The 22,100-nt window shown below is 40.5% G+C and overlaps 1 protein-coding gene across 1 annotated transcript; it reads left to right on the top strand.

Moving 5' to 3' along the window:
• The first annotated feature begins 5,611 nt into the window (after positions 1–5,611).
• VIRMA (vir like m6A methyltransferase associated) lies at positions 5,612–21,721 on the top strand. Its single transcript, XM_053468378.1, has 24 exons — positions 5,612–5,707; positions 6,439–6,554; positions 6,809–6,895; positions 7,116–7,164; positions 7,616–7,790; positions 7,963–8,088; positions 8,971–9,252; positions 9,739–10,867; positions 11,451–11,942; positions 12,268–12,422; positions 12,718–12,800; positions 13,292–13,385; positions 13,973–14,517; positions 15,002–15,237; positions 15,623–15,872; positions 16,474–16,691; positions 17,759–17,891; positions 18,227–18,376; positions 18,534–18,694; positions 19,302–19,398; positions 19,726–19,889; positions 19,980–20,311; positions 20,538–20,678; positions 21,321–21,721. The coding sequence occupies exons 1-24, from the start codon at positions 5,645–5,647 to the stop codon at positions 21,473–21,475; spliced, it is 5,433 nt and encodes a 1,810-aa protein (XP_053324353.1). The 5' UTR covers positions 5,612–5,644; the 3' UTR covers positions 21,476–21,721.
• The last annotated feature ends 379 nt before the right edge of the window (positions 21,722–22,100 follow it).

Genomic DNA, 22,100 nt, shown 5'->3' with positions numbered 1-22,100 from the left:
TGTCTGCTTACCTGGCTAAAAGACTTTTTGCTATAACTGTGCTTTATTCCCTCCACGTAACAACAACTTGCTGGTGGTTAAACTGGATTCTTGGTGCCTCTACCCGCCTGAAGAAGAACTAAGCCCCCCCCCGATCAATAATTTTCATATACAGCGCTGCCAAAGAAGATCTTTGAGCATGTGGGCTTAATTCTTCAGCTGGGAAGAGGAATCCCCTATAAAGTGCCATCCTAGGCCTAGATGGCCTAGGCCAAGGTTCAGCCTGGAATAAAAACACTGATATCTTGGAGACTTGTCTGCAGCAAGAATGAGAACTGGGTTAGTAGATTTAGATAGAATGAAATGAATGTTCCAAGCGTAGGATTTATTGACAGTAATAACTTTGATCCATTTACTATTGGCAGACCATTTCATTGGTGAGCAGGGATCTCTCTTCTTGATGTATCGCTTTGCCTCAGTCTTTTAATTTTAGTTTTGTCAGACCCTCTGAATGTATGCAGTGTAAGAAGCGCTGTGTAAGCACTATATACATTTAAAGAGAAATTAGTATTTGCATGAAGGTAAATGCTATTCTGTGTGCACACCTACCAATACACTTTGGGTCACTTTTTCTAAAATGGGCTCTGATAGAAAATATATTTTTTGGCTACTTTAATACTGAGGTATTTGTCTGAGCTTTGCCTATGAACAGAGAGTTATCGGTCTGCCCAAGAATGCGTCATTACTTGTATTCCCTGAGCAAATACAAAGCGCTATATATGAAGGCCTCAGGATATTTGTACGTTGGGACTCTGTGTTTCATAATTTTGCTCCGGGCATTATTAGCTCTTTAAGGATATTTCTTTGATGGTGTCTTTGGTGTGGTGGTGTTCTAAATTACGATGCAATGTACTTGTACTCGCTTTGTTTAAATAAGTAACCCCCTAAAACCTAATGATCCAGAGCAGGTGCTTGCTCATGTACGTAACCCAAAAGTGAAAACGGCAAAATGATTTCAGCACCTAGCACCCTGAAAACTCAACCTCCTGGGCCCTGGATACATCAGGTACAGCGCTGTCTGTGTCCTTGTGACTGAGGGTCCTTGTGACTGAGGGTCCAGCTGCAGCATCCCCTCCGCTGCCCCCCTATACTCCTGACACAGCTTTCAGTCTCAGTTGAAGGTGATTAACTCGTAATGCTCTTCTAATTGGCATAGTAAAAGTACATCAATATGGACCTGCCACTCTGTGGTGTATAACCCCTAGGTCTCTGTCTAATTTACCTAATGGCTGTCAAGCCCTGGACTTCAGATAATGAGCATGACTTAGATAAAACGACTTATACTTAAGTCCTTAACAGCTGCGCTGTCTGGAATTCTGGACCCCGTCTTACTGCTGTTTCAACCTGTTTCTCAATTTTAAGGTCAAAAGGTTGGATGCAAGTGTTGCTAATAACGCTCTAAGGTAAGGTGTGGGGGACCTATAAGCAACTGGAAAAACCACCTAAGCAGCATTGCGGGTCCTTTTATTCGGTCAGTAAGTTTAATTTTGTTACAAGGTATCCGGTTTCAGAGAGGGACTAGATTGAGGTCTTCTGGACTACACACCCTTTTCAGCTTCAAAGCCCACTGACTGACATTGAGCAGACTGAACATAATGTTTTCGTAAAGAAATGTTATTGTGTGCTCCATTTATACATTCCAGTTTGGTTACACCTTAAAGCAATGGCTTGGAGGCTCAGAGACAATAGCCTCTGTAACAAAAGTTTCCATGGCAAAAGTCAGTAGACAATCACACAATCTTACTATCTTCCCACATTATTATTATTGTTTTTATTTATTGATATCTACACTACTGTTCAAATAGTCTGGGGTCACTTAGCTGTTTTCATGGAAAACAAGGACATTTCTAGCTGCAACATAATTGCAAGAGGTTTTTGTAACGATGAATTAGCCTTTTAAACTAAAACTAGGATGCGAACACAATGTGCCATTGGAACACAGGAGTGATGGGAGTTATAAAGGGCCATTGGAACACAGGAGTGATGGGAGTTATAAAGGGCCATTGGAACACAGGAGTGATGGGAGTTATAAAGGGCCTCTGCCCGCCTATGAAGATATTCCACTAAGAATTCTCAACATTAACAGCGTCTGCACTGTTTTTCTGATTGATTTTAAGGGACAAAACTTGCTTTTCTTTCAGAAATGAGGGAAATTCTAAGTGACCCTAAACTTTTGAAAGGTAGTATGTATACATGCACTATATGGAAAAAAGTTTTGGGACACCTGACCATTACACCAAAAGGGGCTTTGATGACATCACATTCTAAGTGCATAGACAGTAATATGTAGTTGGCCCCCCCTTTGCAGCTATAACAGCATCCACTCTTCTGGGAAGGCTTTCCACAATATTTTGGAGAGTTTCTGTGGGAATTTTCATCCAGTAGAGCATTTGTGAGGTCAGGCACTGATGTTGGACCAGAAGGCTTGTTGAGGTATGAAGCTGTGGGTGCCCCCTGATTAAGGCATCCTGTCTGGTACTAAGACTGGCTCTGACAACAACTCTCTGAACACAACCTTCCATTCTAGGTGCAAGGAATATTGCTTAAACCTACCTCTTTCAATTTGTACATTGCATTTTTGCATGGAAACACCCATAACTTGCTCCAACAGGATCTGCAAGTCCTTCAGAGGCAGGGGCATAACTAAAAAACCACAGGGCCCTGGTGTGAACATTTCCCTGAGGCCCCCCAACTTTAGCAAGCAACATGCCCCACAGTGTCAACTTGTCAGTGACCCCAAACAGCTTATCTGTGCCATCATTGCCTCCAAATAGCTTGTCTTTACCCCTCTCCAACAATTACAATACAGTATGTAAACACGCTTACACAAATTTACACATACAAGCTTCCATTTACTCATACTCACTAACTTACTTATTTGAACACATGCAATCCCTCTACATATTCATGCTCACACACAAACACACATACACATCTATGTTAACAAACACTTACACGTTCATGCTCGTATTTACAAACACTTTCACATTGATGTATATCAATGCTTACATATACTTATACATAGACATTTATGCTTACATGCCCTTATACATAGACATCTATGCTCACATACACTTACATATACGCATTAATGTTCACACACACTTATACATACAAATTCATGCTCATATAGACTTATACATATACATTCATGCTCATATACATACCAAATAAACATACCCCCTCCTACCCTGAGTCGTGCCTGGGGGAGCCACTTAAATACATTGTTGCAATATTGCTACATCTTCATCATAGTAACACTGCAAAATACTGAATTAATATGTTAATTAATATTAATATTTTATATCCACTGTGAAATTCAAATCATTTCCTAGGGCTATATGAGACAACATACTTAAAATGTAATCTGACCATTTTCTTTCTCTATAGGTTAAAAACTGAAAAACATAACTTGCCTATAAATACTACTACATGCTGTAAAAATACTAATATTAATATTCATGGAACATAAGCTACTGAACCCACATGCTGTAGGATGAAATGCCTAATGCCTCTGTTAACAAATAGTTTTACCGAGACTTAAATATATTCCACTACTTACATTAATCATTTTTGGGCTAATATTCAATGTTCAGGACCTCCTTTTACCAAAAGCTTTACTAAACAGAAAACATTAGTGATTAAAATGAACACACACTTTATTTTATACAGTATAAATGGTATCATTTTAACTATACTTTTCTCAACGGCTAACACGGTACAAAACCTTTTTATCCTTTTATACAGTATGTCTGACCTCTAGTGGAATTTCTGTATTGATGACGTGAATTTTCTACACCTAAGGTTTGTCTACAAGTTTTCACTAGATTGTGCTGAGTAAATGGCATTTTTTTTCCTTTTTTTATCTTTCTCACCTAGATTATGTGAAGGATATTGTTCGGTCGGGAGAACCCCATTGCGTGTAATCATACGCATTCCCAATAGATTCTACCAAGTGATCGACACAGAAAGTGATACGGAAACAACAACTTGTTATTAATTCATTAATACATTGACTTGTAGGTAGTACCATTAAATATTCCTATCAATTTAATACGAATATTAATTCATTCAATTAATTAGTTCAAAGTTTCAATCGGGATTGTAGTCTCGACATGGGCACATCAGGCCAACCTAATATAAATATAATACGTAGCTGGTAACTCTCCCTTGACCACCATGTATGAGAGCTGATTACTAGGCCTCCACAATAGTCTCTGGTTGGAGGAGAGTCATGTTCCTCTCCCTTAGGGCTAGCCCCTACTCTTTAAATAAACAGCGTTTGGCTAAACAGTTTAACTTTGCAAGTTTGGTAAAGATGGTACCTTTATTGGCTAACTGACATATAATAGATTGCAAGCTTTCAAGACTATCTAGGTCTCTTCTTCATGAAAAGTGTCAATATGCGGGCAGGAGGCCTTATTGTATATACACAATACATGTTTCAATGACAGAGAGAGCTTTCTTTTTTTATATTATTTTTGGTGGTGACCCGGAGACCCAGAGAATCTGCACTTCTCCCGGAGTCTCTGGGCAAAACTCAAGAGAGTTTGCAGTTATGTATGTATATAGTCCATCATTTAGGGGGAAAACTTGCAATTTTAGGCAGGACTTTCACAGGTAACAGTAATATATCACATATTTAGGTTTTGCAGGCACAAACTGCTTCATTACATGTCACACTGTACTTATTATTTTTAAAATGTTTAGGTTGTGATCGGGAGGTTTTTGTTGTATTGTTTTTTAGTGGGAAAGGTAAGAAGAGTTTTGGGAACCCTTTTTTTACTTTCTTTTTATATTAATATATAAATATATATTTTGTTTTACTTTTTAAACTTTCTTGGACGGGAGATCATGTTGGGGTCTTCATAAATCTCCCATATTTATCTCCATCAGTAACCAAACAGTACCACCGAGCATTGTGGTGAAATCATTTATTTTATTCTAATATCAGCCCATTCTGCCATGAGAGACCCCAGATCGTTGTTAGATTTCATCCTAGTGGTTGGATGGGCTATTTCTTTAGGATGTAATAGAACGTCCTAACATTGTGATCACTTTCGCTAAACAAATATCTATTAATGTTGATAATTCCAATTATAGATATCATTATGCTTTAAGTGCCATTTTAGGCATTGCATTCATCATGAAGCTATGGTACATTGATAAATAGCCTCCTGTAAGATACTCTAAAGTCTTAAAAAGAGGTCATGCATATGATAGCTGTCTTCTTTCTTCTTCTGGTGGTCAACCAGAAGAAGAAAGAAGACAGCTATCATATGCATTAATGTGTATATGATGGCTGACGTGTCCCTTTAAGGTTTTAGAGGAACAATATGCATATTATTTGCATCTTATCTGCTGAATTATACTGGCACATATTCATTTACATTTCTAGGAAAGCCAAATAAGATGTTGTTAATCTACAACGATCCCACTCCCCCTAGACGGTCAAAAACATCGTTGACTTTAACACTAACAGCACGGAACTATTCACTGATCATAGAATTTTGCTTCGGGACACTAGACGTGGTGCACCGCGCTAGCGGAAGTCGGCAACGTAGGGCGGAAGTTTCGCCTTATCATTCGTCCGCCCACTCCAAAGATGGCGGGGGATCCTGCAATGGAGCTGCTTTTCTTAGATACTTTCAAACACCAAAACACGGAGGTGAGGGGAAAAAAGACGGATAAAGAAAAATATAAAAGCGACGTGTATGTAGCGGGGAACTAAGGGGTGGTTCAGCCGTAAAATGGATGTTTATAATTAATAAGGGGCAATGCGAGACCCTGTGGGGCCTATACGCCCCCAGCTGCAGTTCAGACAGGTCCTGCCCCGGAGACCAGTGTTAGGACTCTGAAAATAGATGTCTGCCCCGGGGCTATAATAGAAGAGGCAACCGTATGCTTTACCTTTGTGTTAAAACATGAAGTCCGTATCATGTGTAAACGTGTTCTGAACTATATCTTCACTGCATGTAGAAAATGAATGTCATCGTTTTAATACAGTGTGTATCTGTGATCGTGTCGGTTCAGCATTTGCTGTGAGGGTAGTTAATAAGTGGAGCAGCCTGCCAGCAGAAGTGGAAAGGAATTTAAACTTGCTTAGGATAGGCATATGACTAGCCTGAACCAAAGACCGAGGACTGATTAAGGTCTGAGTCTTTAAGCTGATCTATTGCAGCTTCTGTTCATATCAATATATTTTATTGAGACTAAATAGGTCATCTGCTTAAAATAGTTAATATTTGTAGCTGCTTTCTTAACAATGTGTACAACGATCGAGGATATCTGTCACTTTCCCTAATTAAACATTGTGCGTTTTTTTTTAGTGAGCTCCTTTTCCTTAAAGATTAATCGAAGCAATGTATGTAAGCGTTTGTCTGTTTTCTTTTTGTTTAGCAAGGTAGCAATGTTGATGTGGTACGATTTCCGCGTGTGGTTTACATCAATGAAGTCCGGGTTATCCCCCCAGGTGTGAGAGCGCACAGCAGCTTGCCAGACAGCAGGGCTTACGGGTGAGTTCAGGCAATCTCGTTACATAATACATAATTCCCAGTGTTTCATATAAAGGAAGAAAGCGCATTCAGGTGATTTGGATCGCATACAAATTAACAAATAATGTAGCTGTTAAGCTGCATAGAAATAATTTGATTCTGTGTCCTTGGTATGTTGGAATACTCATCATATGCAAAAGTAATTTAAAATGTTTCTTTATCTCATTTAAGAAAAACACAAAAACATAGATTTTTTTTTAATTTTTTTTTTGCAGAGAAACCTCGCCTCACACATTTCATTTGGATTTGTTTTTCAATAATGTCAACAAGCCCAGTGCGACCGTGTTTGACAGGCTGGGGAGGTAAGCATGCATTGGTTGGTTAACCAGAATACTTGTTTTCAGATAATTTGAGTAACATTTGAAGCATGTTTAATACGATGTTCATAGTTTTTAAGGCCTCCAGAAACGTGCATCTTGACCCGTTAAGCTCTAGATGACTGTGAAGCTAATTAGTTGAGAGATGCTGACCTTAGCATTGAATATGTGTGTATAATATGTATTCTTTGTGTTTACAAAACAGCCTGGATTATGACGAAAGTACCTCCATCATTTTTCGACCAAATGCAAAGGTAACTGAGGGTGCTTTGGGGTAACTATCGCATAATGGTAAAATACATTTTTGTGCTTTCTAGTTACATGTAGGCAGTTATAGAACTACATCATCTCCCATAAACCCGTCACCACAAAGCCAATGAGAGGCTGATAGAGATTTATGGAGGATGTGGTCCAATTGAAGTCTCAGGTCTACTTTAGCGAATATGGGTAGTAATATTTCATGACACCGTTGTTGTAAACGTAGCCCATGGAGATATATTGGATGCAGGAGGCACAAGAGTTCTTCAGGATGCTAATATATGGGTACTATGTCAGTGATGCAAAATTGCTTGATTCCATGTTGGACTAATCCTAGCAGCGTTCCCACCTCTGTATCATTGGTTGGATGTCGGTTACTAGGTGCTGCTGTGCATTTCATGATTTGTTTTCCATTTACTAGTCCATTATGGCTCACTTGTATTTCAGGTTAATACCGATGGGCTTGTGCTGAAGGGATGGTATAATTGCCTTACACTAGCAGTCTATGGATCTGCAGACCGAGTAATCATAAGTCATGACAGAGATTCTCCCCCTCCTCCGCCTCCCCCACCGCCGCCTCCTCAACACCAACAAGTTGCCCAGAAGAGAAATCAAAAGCATGGTGAGTACTTCTGCAAACGAGACCCACAATCTGTAATAATCTTTTTACAAGGTCAAATATGAAAGAATGAAGCAGAATCTGGGAAAGAAATGTATTTTTTTAGAAAGAGAAACATTGTTAAAATATTTCTACGATGTATATATTTTACAATACTTGTTTTCTTTTTCCCCAGTTGAGGAAGATAAAGAAGATCAGTTTAATGGTAGTCCACCAAGGCCACAACCAAGAGGGCCCCGGACTCCTCCAGGGCCTCCACCTCCTGATGATGATGAAGATGATGAGCCTATGCCGGCCTCAGGTAAACGCAGATAAAATTAATTTTACTTAAAATGCTGTTTCCAGTAAATCAGTGTCTAAGTCTCAAATGTGTATTTGTAATATAAATATGATTTGATACTCTAAGTATCCATCTACGGTAGCAATAAAAGTAAGTGGACAACATTAATTGTTCGTAAAATGTTTTCTGGTCTACATCTAAGTCACAAGCAGAGACAAACACAATGTGCCTAAGCTAATAACACGCAAACAATTATAATCCTTCATGTCTTTATTGAACACATCAATTAAACATTCACTTTGCTGGTGGGAAAAGTAAGTGAACCCTTGGATTTAATAACTAGTCGTATGATACCTTGATAAACTTGGGAATTGTTCCCTTGATCATGGTAAGCTGTCAAGCAAAGCAGCCCTAAATCATGATGCTCCCGTCACCATATTTCACCATTAGGATGATGTTTTCATGTGGGTATGTGGAGCCCTTTTTTATGCCACATATGGTGCGTGTTCTTCATGAACAGTTCAACCTTAGTTTCATCTGCCTGCAAAACATTTTCCCAGTAGCCTTGTGGAGAGTCAGTGTGCTCTTTGGCAAACGGAGATGTTAAATTGGAGGGCAGCGACTTCCTCTGTCATGTCCTGCCATGGACTCCATGCCTGTTGAATGTTTTGCGTATAGTGGATTAATGAACAGAGATAATAACAATAATTTCTTCCAACCTTTAGCTGTGTGTCAAACACCAATAGACCTGCAGTCATTGTTACTAAATGCATAAACATCAGACTGACAGGTGGAATTCTCATTATTGTTACTTGTGACTTCCCTTTTTTTCTTTCCTGATTTATTGAAAATTGATAGTTTCTGTTATCATCATCTAACACATTCCGCTCCTCTGTTTGGTAGGTGAGAATAAGGAAGATGAGGGAGAACAAAGAGAAGGTTATTTTGAACCTATATCTCCTGATCGAGTGTCTATTCATCCTGATGGCAATTATTCTGATGATGATGATGTGGATGACGACGGTCAGGATGACATGGATGATGATGACGAAGACGATGATGAAGATGATGACGACGACGATGACGATCTTAATGCTGAAGAGGATGAGGATGATGAAGATGCTCAAACAGGAGACAGCATAGCTGAAGATGATGAAGAAGAGGGAGATGATGAAGAAATAGAAGGTGATTAGTGCTAGCTCAAAAACCCATAATATGAAGTTATTGGAGCATTTAATAAGTCATTTCTGATTTTGATATAATATACCCATTTTAAACACTTGTAAATATTCTCTGTGGTGTTTTGCTAGTTGTAGAATAGTTAAACTAGCTTAAAAATGTTTAATTTTTTTTGCTTTTAGTGGTATTCTCTGTCTGATAGGTCCTGTATTATTTCTTGACATTAGCCATAGTTAGCTAAAGCTATGTTAACTATTGTCAGTATTTCTGTGCATAACATTTATTGTTCCTTTACCCATTTAATTGCCTTACAGACCGTTCCAAACGTTTTTTTGAATGTCCTTCCTCCACTAGACGCAATTTCATATCCACGGCTTTTTTTATGTGTTGGTCTTGTTTAAGAAAAAAGATATGGCTACTTTTAGATATTTGTAAATCTTTTGCTGTTTAAGTGTTTTAAATTGGCATTGATCTTTGTGTTTTCTGTGCTAGGAGATGATGGCTACGAACAAATCTCAAGTGATGAGGATGGTATTGCGGACTTTGAGCGTGAAGCTTTTAAGTATCCAAGTTTTGATATTGATTATACTCCTGAAGACTTAGCCTCTGTCCCCACAATGGCATATGACCCATACGATCGGGAACTGGGGCCTTTTCTGTACTTTAGTTGTCCATATAGGACTGCCTTTGAAAATGAACTCAACAAGTTCCGTGACCAAGATCTAGAGAAAGAAAGCACTGGGGCTGCTGAATTCTCTGTTAAGCTAGTAGAACTGCTTGAATTACACCAGGATGATAGAAGTGCAAAGTGGATAACTGCTCTGGAAGAAGTGCCCTCCTTAACAGTCAAAGGTTTGAGTTTTTTGCAAGTTAAGGAACCTGGAAGCAATCATCTTACTCAGTTAGTTGAGTGGGCAATGCAAGCCTTGGACTTGCAGCTGGCTCTACAGCAACCTATAGCATTGAACGTCCGACAGCTCAAAGCCGGGACTAAGTTGGTGTCTTCTCTAGCAGAGTGTGGGGCACAAGCAATAGAATCTCTTCTGAATGCAGATGTATTCGGCAAGCTGTACAACTTGCTTTTTGCCGAGCATGTGTCGTCGTCGTTAAAGTTAAATGCTTTTAAGTCTTTGGACAGCCTCATCAGTACAGCCGAGGGGATGGAAGCATTTTTAAAAAGCCCTTCTGGAGTACAAGGAAAAAGTGGTTACCAGAGACTCTTGGAATTAATTTTATTGGACCAGACTGTGCGCGTGTTTACCGCATGTTCTGCTGTTCTCCAGAAATGCCACTTCTATGAAATCCTTTCTGATGTAAAGAGAATAGGGGACCAACTTGCAGAAAATGCTGCACCCCTTTCCAACCACGATGACACTGATCAGGATACGGAATCTGGCCTGGACGGCGATGCGGAAGTTCCCATGGATATGGATAATCTCTTAGAGACATCGAATATTAGTGAAGGAGACATGGAAAAGCTGGTTGGCCTCTTGAATGAAATTTTACACCTTCTGGAGACTGCTCCCCACACTATGATTCAGCCACCTGTGAAATCATTCCCGACCATGGCCCGCATCACCGGTCCTCTGGAACGAGATGACCCCTATCCTGTCTTATTTCGGTAGGTGATACAGTTCATTTTTATTTGTAAATTATTATCCACTTGGCCTCTCCTTCCAGTAAACAATTTTAATTCAATATTTTCTTAAGTATGGGTCAGAATTTGTCACTGTGTAACAAAACATTATTTAGTAGTTTACTATCTCTCCTCTTTCTTGTGTTTGGAGCGTGAGGTCTGTTCCTACAGAGCTCTGTTTCAGTGCTCCATCACGGTGCGATATCATATCCCAGCGCTCGCCATCAATGGCTGGCATGCTTCGTAAGGGAACAGTGAAACAGAGGTCTATTTTGGTCAGTCAGCAACCTGGTCGCGTGCCCCAACAGAAGCCTTGGCATGCCCAGTGTCGCACGCATGCCATAAGTTTGCCATTGCTGCCTTAGATCAAGGGTTCAGACAGGCCCAACATTTTGGATATCTTCGACAGAGGACAAGTACCTCAATTGAAAATATATCAACTATTGTTTTCACTTTTCAGGCAGGGACACACGTAATATCTTGCCTGTTTGTGTCCCTCAGAGCCCTCCTTTTTATGCTTTGTGATTGTTCATTACAGTCTGCTGTATAACATCTGGTCTTCCATCAGGTATCTCCATGGCCATCAGTTTCTGGAGTCTGCCACATTGCTTCTGTCTCTGCCTGGAACTAGTTCCCATCCTGGAGTGGTGCACACCATTAGGGAGATACTGCGCTTCATGGCTCAGTCGCAGAAAGGCCTATTGTTCCTTTTATTCGAGAACGAAGCAACAAACCTCATAGCCAGGGCTTTGTGCCAGGCATCTGAACAGGACCAGGACGACAATCTACAATCAGAATCCAGCAGTGAAGACCCGTGTGCCTTGTGGCTTCTCCATGCTACTCAGGCCCTCCAATATATCTCAGAGCTGTTTCATCACTTCCAGCTCTGCACAGCCAGTGAAGAGACTGACCAAGCCAACCTCCTGGGTATTCTGCACAACCTTTATCTGATCAGCTTCAACCCTGTTGGGAGGTCTGCTGTCGCCCATGTCTTCAGCCTCGACAAGAACCTGCAGTGCCTCATGACGCTCATGGAGTTTTGCTCTAAGGAAGCTCTGGGGTAATACTTGTAGAGTCGTACGATAATTCTTTGCAATGCTAATGCCTGGTTTCAGAAATGATGTAACGCTGCCTATAACAAAGGCGAGTCTGTTCAAATGTAATACATTATATTGGACCAGCATAGAAAAATGTATGGGCATATTTTGTTTGACTTTAGAGGTCTCTTCTTCAGATAGGCGTCCATAGACTTTTCTATTACATTCTATCTCTGATTAAAAGAATGTTAAAAAGGATTCCGTCTTCCATTGAGCGACGGAAAGAGGCTTTACAGAAATGTAAATAAAGAAATGGGATCGAATGACGTTGTGATGTGTTTGTTGCAGGGACACAAAGTCAAAGAAATCAGTGGCCTATAACTATGCATGTCTGCTTGTGCTACTGGTGGTCCAGACTGCTAATGATGTTCAGACGTTGGAGGACCATTCCGCTCCTCTTCTAAAGCTCTGCAAAGCTGATGAGAACAACACAAAGCTACAAGGTAGGAGCAAATTGCTCAGACTCACCTGTGCAGATTTACCTGATACCTGAAGAGCATTTATCCCGCCCGGCTTTTAGAGATGAAACCGCGTAACTAGCATGTGATTAGTAACAATTTGTATCGATCACTGTGGCAATGTGAAGTAAGACTGAAACAGGGAAACTTTTTTTGTGCATCAGTTAAACTTAAGTTTTGGCATGCATACGTTCTTGTTATTACTTTGATAATTCTATATTTTGCTTTATTTCAGTTTAACACAATTGTTATAATCTTACCCTGTTGTCTTTTTTAATAGAGCTTGCGAAGTGGTTAGAGCCGTCGAAAAGCATTCGATTTGAGATAAATTGCATCCCAAACCTGATTGATTACATAAAACAAGTAGGTTTTGTATTCTAATTGTTTCTTAGCCTCTTCAGTCTCACACATGTTGCTGGATAGCATTACACGTATACCATGCATGTTTTAATTCCCTCACTGCATTAACCTCTACCACTCCTGCTAGAAATGAATTGTGACTAAAATTCTTCTTGTAATGGGTAAAAATGGGTTCTGTACTGAAAATGTACAGTATGTGTTTCTGCCTTACATGGTTTCCTCTGAGTTCCTCTGTAAATTTTCCAGCAATGCCTTTGTAAGGAACCTGTCAGTGGGGCTGTGTAGATTTAATGCACTTGACTCCAGAAATCAAGACAAAAGTATTGGCAAGTATAAGAGCTTTCTAGCAGTCAGTGCGGGCCAAGCAGCTCATACAAGAGTCCTTCCGAGTTTAGGAATTAACTCCCACCCAATGAACAGCAAGAGCAACAAACTGTCGACACAATTTCATATTTTGTTTAGTAGTTTATCTATTTCTGTTCTTCTATTTCTAGAATTTGGACAATTTGATGACACAAGAAGGTGTTGGGCTTCTGACTGCTCTTCGAATTCTTTGTCACATAGCTTGTCCCCCTAATCCTGTTGAAGGTAATTGGTAATTACATGTTTTTTCTGATTTTGAACACTAAGGCTTTTTAAATAGGGACACCGGTTTATTTAAAATATATACACGTGTATGTATAATGTCTTACACAAGTACAAGTACGGCATCATTAAAAATACTAAGTCTATTCATCATACTTTAGTTAAAGTAGATGATTGTATAACCAAACTCTCCATGAATATCAACACATGACAGTATAGCCATCATTAAAAAAATATATCAATTAGGTGCTTTTTGGTTATATTTTTAGATACTTTTATGAATTTGAAATCATACGTTATATAACAATACATGCCAAAATGTTTGTTGTAAATGCTTAACCTGTACATCTCAGATCAAGAGTAACTAGTATGGTGGTTTGCCTCCATGTGGTACTAAATTGTCGCTAAACAACTTTTAAGCCTATATATACTTTAAGATGTTATTGACTTTTAAAGGTGGAAGCATATACTATATTGTAAAATACCATGCAGATCCCTTTTTAAAACCAGCTATTATAAAGATGACTCCCTTAGTCTTCAAAGTAACCAAAAGATTAGTTTACAATGTGTTAACACTTCTAACTTTGCAGGTCAGCAGAAGGACCTGAAGTGGAACCTCGCTGTAATTCAACTTTTTTCGGCCGAAGGCCTGGACACCTTCATCCGTGTCCTACAGAAACTAAACGGCATCCTAATCCAGCCGTGGAGACTCCATGTGAACCTAGGGACCACGCTGTACAGAGCCATCACCATCTCCGTAGCCCGCTGCACCCTCACTCTGCTGAAGACTATGCTGACTGAGCTTTTGCGTGGCGGCTCCTTTGAGTTTAAGGACATGAGGGTTCCTTCGACCCTGGTCACTTTGCACATGCTTCTGTGCTCAATCCCTCTTTCTGGCAGGCTGGATGGAGAAGAGCAGAAAATTCAGAGTGACGTCATAGACATTTTATTGACGTTTACCCAAGGGGTTAACGAGCAGCTTACAATTTCAGAGGAGACATTGGCCAATAACACTTGGTCTCTAATGCTGAAAGAGGTTCTTTCTTCAGTCTTAAAGGTTCCGGAAGGGTTCTTCTCTGGGCTCATCATCCTGTCTGAGCTTCTGCCGTTACCTCTTCCTATGCAGACCACACAGGTAACATGACTTCTTTTTATGATGTGGAAAGCTCAACCAAGACATAGAACCAAAGACTGTAAGATTCCACTGTAATCCTTAGCTTGAAGAACGTTATAGTTGATGCAATAGTTTCAATTCAAATGCCATACAAATAATTAACTTAAGGGATCCAGGAGCCAGTTATTCGTTCTCATAATTGCCCCACAGTCAGAAAAGCTTATTCAAGTAGAATTAGCAAAGATCATGGACTACTTTTGAAATAAGTTGTCATCTATTCAGACAAGACTTATAATAATCTAACCTCATTGTAGAGAGCTGCTAAATATTATGGCACTGTATAAATCAAAAATCCATTACCAATGGCAGGTTAGTAATTGTTTTCTGGTTTGTGTTTTACTTTTGGGGAAATATTCTCCTTTCTTGCACGCGTGTCTGACGGCTCACATCTTCTTATAAGGCTGCTGAGATGCTGTCCTCACTTGGCTTTGTATTTGTGTTTCAGCCTCTGGAGTCTCAGGACGTTGCCGTAGCTTTGAACACCAGAAAGTTGTGGAGCATGCATCTGCATGTACAATCCAAGCTGCTCCAGGACATCGTAAGGTCCATCTCTGGGACCTCCTGTCAGCCCCTGCAGCATATGATCAGACGCATTTGCATCCAACTTTGTGACCTGGCCTCACCCACGGCTCTTCTGATCATGCGAACAGTGCTGGATTTGATCGTAGAAGAACTTCAAATGTACTTATTTTCTTTAAAGGCAAAGTTTCTGTTGTGCCTTTATTTACTCTGAGTTTGGGATCTTCCCTAAACATTTCTAGGTTAGCCAAAAGCACACAAAAACAGGTGCTTGTTACCACTGAAAAGTAATTATAGCCAGCATAGTGCTCTTTAAAATGTCTTTTTATCCCGAATCATAGCACATGTACAATTCCCGAATAAGACATTTTTGATTGTTTCTAGTAATTTTATGAGTTGTTACTCAGCAGATGCTTTACACGAGTAGTCGAGTATCAGTATAAGAGTAAATCACAAATGACACAAACCCAGTTGCCCAGTGATTTTGTAAAAGCCGCCTCTGATACATAACCTCCTACTAAAATGTGCTTACCTTGATGTGTTTCAGTGGTCCAGAAGAGAAGGAGAAGCAGTATACGGGTCAGACGGCTCGTCTTCTGGCGCTTCTCGACTCCCTTGCTTCTTACAGGGCTTGTAAAGTCACTATATTACATCTACTGAATGGTGGCAAAGGAGACGAGCGCTATTCGGAGCTTTTTCAGGATCTACTGTCCTTGATGAAGTCTTCCAGTGACAATGTCATCCAGCAGCAGTGTTCTGAATATGTTGCATCCATTGTGCAGTATCTCTGTGACCAGGTACTGTTTGTTATAAACCCACTATTCCTACTTGCTATGAATTATTAAAGGTTAACTTGGGTGTAAAGGCTGAGTACTGGTGGGACTGTTCTAGACTTTAACTGTCGTCATTAGTGTGATGTTTAAAGGTAGCCAGCAGACATTGATTCCTTATGTATTATTGCTGTAGCTGTCTATGGTTAGTAAATACAATGAAGTCTAAACGTTGCGCGCGGATGTCTGGCGTTCCTCTTCAGTGATGGAACTGAAAATATCTTGTATACGCTGAAACATATAAAGTGTTAGGGTTAATTATATTATATGAAGACTCTAAGTAGGCTTCCCCAATTCTGGATCTTCTCTCCAAGCCATTTCATAGTGAAGTCAGCTGTAAAACTGCAGCTTTTCTGCAAACTCCTCCTTTAGTAAATACGACATACAGACACAAATAAGAGAGACTATAGGAAGACAAAGTAATGTGCAGAGAGACCGGCACGTCTCAGGAAATCTCCTATGCACCTTCTGGTTACGAGTTTAATAAAGTTTTCCCGTTTCCCAGCTTTTCCAGTAAATATTTGTTTCTAGCCCAAAATGAACTTGTTTGACTGTGTCTACCTTTCAGGATATTGCACTAATTCTACCAAGCACGGGCGATGCGACCGTGTCGGAGCTGGAACGGCTTGCCAACTCTCTACCGAGCAAGGATCTGCTTCCTTCCATCTGTGACAGTTTGTTTGAGACCTTGAGCAACAGTGATAGTAGCTACACGTCCCTGCTCACCTGCATTAGGACCATGATGTTCCTCTCAGAGCACGACTATGTTTTCTACCACTTAAAGAGGTACGAGAAAGATTACGATGAGTTTATGAAGTTGCAGATGTACATTATGTTTTAAATTCCCTCCTTGCTGTTGCCAGAGGCAGTTGGTTAGACTGTCTGGTGTCTGATGTCTTGTGCAGACAGCACTGATGGGTCTCTGTCAGTGCCACAGAAGCTTCTCACACAGACCTGTTCCTGGCAATTGTGTGTTAAGCGTATATATTTTGTTATCATAGCATGGTACCTCATATGTAAGAACTCGGCTTATTACCGAATGTAATGAACGGGCCCATCTGCTGGTGTTTCTGATGAAACCTTGTTGTGCGGTAAACTCAGTGCGCTGAAAATACTTCACCTCGTTTGGTAATCTGTAATATCTTTGCTAACAACTTTACAGAAATCCGTTGTAGCCTGCCGCCAGAATCATTAAGAAATTCAAGGAAGCCTGTGAGGGCACTACGCATTGTAAAGGGTCGATCCCAGTGAGCTTCTCGTGTTAGAGCAGCTGGTTTGGCCCTGTGTAATGCATACTATAATCCACAAGATCTTTAAGGGTCAATTTACAAATTAAATAGTAGTTAAGCTTTATGGGCTAGGAATGTGAGATCAGCCCGTTATTAATGCACAATATGAAAACGATTTTCTGTTTACGTTGTATGGCGTATATTTAACCTGTGTGTTAAAGATTTGTTGCTATACTTTTTTTTTATTACTTTAATAAAAAATAACATGATCCATGGAAGCAGTTTTTTTTTAAACCGGACATAATATAGTAATAATTGTAATTGTTTTATTTTTATAATTATTATTGTTATTGTTAGTAATATTTTTTATATAGCAAAAACAAATGCTTTACGTGGGGTTTCAGATGTTAATATCCTTGCAATCTGCTTTTGCATAAAGTCAAATATATCATTACATTGGTATATACACCCGAAATGGCATTAGGGCATTCTTTTTTACTGGTAATAAGCCTTACATGTTAATGGAGCAGGCAAACGAATGGACATCACAAGGAAGATATGAAATGTATATGTTGGCCGCCAATAGTCACTAATAACGGTATGTGTGTTTCCCCCTCTTCACAGCTCCCTTATGAAGCACAGCAATTCTTTGTTTGCCCTACTGAAAAGAATTACCTGCGGCTTTGGAAAAGATACGGGAGAGCTGGCTTCTTTGTTCCTGGACTTCATGAGACAGATCGTGAGCTCTGATTCCGTAGTAAGCATCATCCGACAAAAGGTTACCAGAAATCTGCTCGACTTTAATCAGCTGAGAAATATTGATTAGAACTTTTTAATGTTTAGTTTGCAGCTTCCAAAAGCCTTTACCAATCTAACACGAGTAGCTGTGATGTTATAGCTTTTTTATATACATGTTTGAATGCCTTTACCTAAAACATGTTTTTAAAATTAAAATGTTTTTGCACCTTTGGATTCAGTGAGGTGACACAATATGTCTGTAGTAAAGGAAATAATTGTGGTAATATTAATAATGCTGTTTCATCGCTTGGTAAATGAGTCGCAGACTATTAAGAATGTTTGGTCTTTCTTTAGGCTTGCGGAGAAGAGGGTGGAATGATGGAGGTAGACGGATCTCATCCTTCAAAGACAATGGGGCTCAGCCCTGCCGAAATAAAGCACTTACTTCTCAACAAAGGAGAGCAGTCAGAGGATTTGCTTTTGGATCTGGAGAAACTTGTTTTGGTAGGAATGGTTTTACGGGATTGGTACGATGGTCATTGAACAAGGAACCGTTTTATAATAACTGGTTACACAAGCTAGATTTTGGCAGTATATCTGGTCTGGATATGTAGAGTAGAATAAATGCCTGCTCGGCTAACTGCTGTTCCCCCTGACATAGGAGCAGTCTAAGGACGATGACTCCTTGGAGTCTTTGTTGGACAACATTGTGAGTTTCCGTCAGATAGTGGAAAATGCCAAGGATCCGACGCCACTCAGTGACCAGGATGCGGAGCCGGCTCTGCCAGCGGCCGATTCACTGCAGAATCTGTTCAACAACAGGTAAATCCAAGACTTGTGTGCTCTTGGGGACCTACTGTATGTTAACTTTTTGTGTGTTGTATGTGTCAATACCCTTCTGCAGATGTGCTCTCCAGAACTGCATAATAACACTGTAGAAGAGATCTGTAAAGTGGCAGAACCACCTCCCTCTCCTTGCTACTAATGCCTCTCGCTATACAACCCAGCATGCTTTTTCCTACACTGCTTAACTTGAAGTCGCTGGAAATAATTACTCCTAGGGTCCCCCTCTTCTAATTTACTTTAGTAATTTGCCATTTGACTTGTTCCACCTGGAATGGCTACTATGTGGCAGACCTTTGTATCATCCACAAAAGCCATACCATACCATTAAGACCTTCTGTAACATCTCTTATAATATATTAAAAACGACAGGTCCCAATACTAATCCCTGAGGTATCCCACTAATAACAAGTCCGTTCCCCTTTTTAATGCACCATTATCTGCCATCTTTCATATAGGAGTATTGTGGACACTCTGTTCATATGTGGGGTCTGTAGCTGTTCAAAGACACAGGTGTGAGTTTTCACTACTAGCTGTTTAGTGGACGGGCATTTACGAGCTGTTACATGTGGAATCGTTGTTTCAGGACGGTGTACATTCTCGCAGAGGTGATGGACGAGCAACTGAAATCCTTGTCGTTCTCCCCGTTCCAGCCAGAAGAAGCTGATGCAGACCTAGACATGGTATAGACCTTCCTTTCCATATGTTAACCTGATACTAGGGAGGCAATATATTTTACTGCTCTTGGATTAGTATATGTTATCATTTATAATAACTGGCATAACTAGTAGCTCTTCATGACTACTTTATCAATGTCTCTGCCAGAGACGTCCATGGGCTTATATTTTGTGTTACTTGCAATATTTTCTTCCCGGAGGCCGTTTATTGCCTACAGCTGCACTGGGGTTCTATCTGTTAATGGAGTACTTGGGGAGCTCCCCTTTATTATCTTCTATTGGCCCATTTAATGTGTGAATATTCAAGTATGAAGATGTGTTTTTAACTTGCAGGTGAAGGTGGATTTGATCGAACTGTCTGCAAAGTGTTGCAGTGATTTTGATTTAAAAGCGGAGTTAGAAAGATCCTTCTTGTTGGAGCCTTCATCTCCGGGTCGAACAAAAGCTACCAAGGGTTTCAAACTGGGAAAATACAAACATGAGACCTTCATCACAAGGTGGGTTAGATCTACTATGGGCAGTTGACCATAAGCCATTTGAAGTTCCTTAATTATATTTTCCTTTTAACATCCCTTGTTTCCTTACAGTGGAAAGTCTGAATACATTGAGCCAGCGAAAAGAGCCCACTTTGTTCCCCTGCCCCGTGGTAGAGGCAGAGGCGGGTTTGGACAGGGAATGCGGCCGCATGATCTCTTCCGTCAGAGGAAGCAGAATACGAGTCGGCCTCCATCCATGCACGTGGACGATTTTGTCGCAGCTGAACGGAAGGAGGTGTCACCTGCAGTTGGAATTCTTCCTCCTAAACGGCCACCAAAAGTAACGCAGAAGGTGTCATCTCGTGGTGGTTTTCCTGGAAACAGAGGTGGGAGAGGAGCTTTCCACAGCCAAAGCAGGTTCTTCACGCCGCCTGCCCCCAAAGGTCAGTCGCAGTGAGAATGTAGAGCTTTTCTTCATGGGTTTACCTTTTAATTCTATTTTAGCGATCTCCCGCTGCACCCCAATCCACTGCCTTTGAATGCCCAGCGAGTCGCAGTTGCTTCCTTAAGCTCAGATGGTCTCCTAAGAAAAGTGTTATTTAGTATTACAGCTTTAACCCGGAGAAAGTTCTGTTCTGAGTAGTTCTTTATCTTTCTTTCCATATTCAGTAAACTATAGCCGTCGGGAAGGGGTTCGTGTCCTGAACTGGAACGCGCAGACAGCCCCGCGAGGTACCTATGTGGAAAGCAGAGGCGCACAAAGCAACTTTGAAAGAGGACCTTTGCCGCCGCTCAGACAAAGCTCCACAGGTTTGTTTTCTTGCTCTTTTCGCAGATCGTTGCCACTGTTATGGAATTTTACTAGTTAAATTTTAAGGCAATCTAATTTGAGGAATGATTGATTGCTGTTAGACAGCTGTTAGATTCATAGGTTGTGCATGAAGCGCATACTGTGATCAATAACTCAGAGCCTTAACCATAAGCAGTTAAGTCAGAAAACAGGTCATAAATTCTGGTCTATCAAGACCATCTAGCCCAGCTGCTGCAGGACTACATCTCCATAATGTTCTTTCAGCTAAGGGGCTGGCTGAGGAGGATGGGAGATGTAGTCTTGCAGCAGCTGAAGGGCCGCAGGTTGGACGCCCCTGACCTAGCCTATTCTGTTATGACATTTGGAAGCACTGGCTGGATTGCCAATGTTATTGATCCTTGATGCAGTAGAACCAACTGGCTCCGGGAGATCTCCAGTGAAACAGCACTGGTATGGACCATGCAGTCTGAAATTCCTCTTGGGGAGGAGGAAAAGGTTTTTTAATTTAGAACTAGACCGTCTCTTTCCATAGCATGCTATATCCATACACCTAGAGACTTATACTCTGGGGAAAACAAGTGTTTTGAATGTCCATGCCTGCACACATCCTGAAAGGAAGCTCTTGTTTTTGTTCCTATAAGGGTACCGGCCAAATCCCCGTGATCGCACTGCCAGGGGTCGTGGAGGCATTGGACCGTCTTGGGCAACCGCCACCGGCAGCGGGAACAGTTCACGTGGCAAATTTCTTGGGGGAAACGGCAGCAGAGGCCGCCACGTACGCTCTTTCACGCGATAGGAGGAACTTTGCTGGAGATCTTGTATATGCAAATACGAAAGCATTGAAAACTAACATACTGTAGCACTAATGGAGCAGTGAATGAAGTGCTTAAACATGGCATTAGCCACCCCATGGGTTTGAAGAAACATGTTTTTGATACACACGCTGAACGTTAAACATTTTATTTTTATGTACAGTCTAGTCATTTTTCTGTGCTTGTCATTTTTTCCCTGCAGCTTTTTTAAAATAAAAAGATGAAACCTTTGTCATTTATCTCCTGAAAGTGTCGGCTTTTTCAGGGACGCTAAACTGCTGAGGTCACAATAGAAATAAATAAAAAGCTGTAGATTTCTCAGGGTCATGGCCAATTACAAATGTTCTTGCTGCTTCAAGTATTTATACTTTTAAAGTTGCAACATGTGCAATGATGTAAGATCCAAATTTGTTTTCAGTCTTTAGTAATACTTTCAGTTGCAAATGTTTGCAGTGCTCTACTTCTGGACATCAGGAATTCTTTTTTTTTATCTTTCACTAGTTATTCTATTATGATCTTAATGTGATTGTCCAATAATCTGCAGAGGGACATCCCTTCCATCTTCTTTGGCACATATACATTAATCATTCTTGCCACATTTACGTTGCA

The sequence above is a fragment of the Spea bombifrons genome, chromosome 5, assembly GCF_027358695.1.
Source record: "Spea bombifrons isolate aSpeBom1 chromosome 5, aSpeBom1.2.pri, whole genome shotgun sequence".
Classification (NCBI taxonomy): Eukaryota; Metazoa; Chordata; class Amphibia; order Anura; family Pelobatidae; genus Spea; species Spea bombifrons.
The sequence above is the reverse complement of the archived record's forward strand: the minus strand, read 5'-3'. Positions and strand labels throughout refer to the sequence as shown.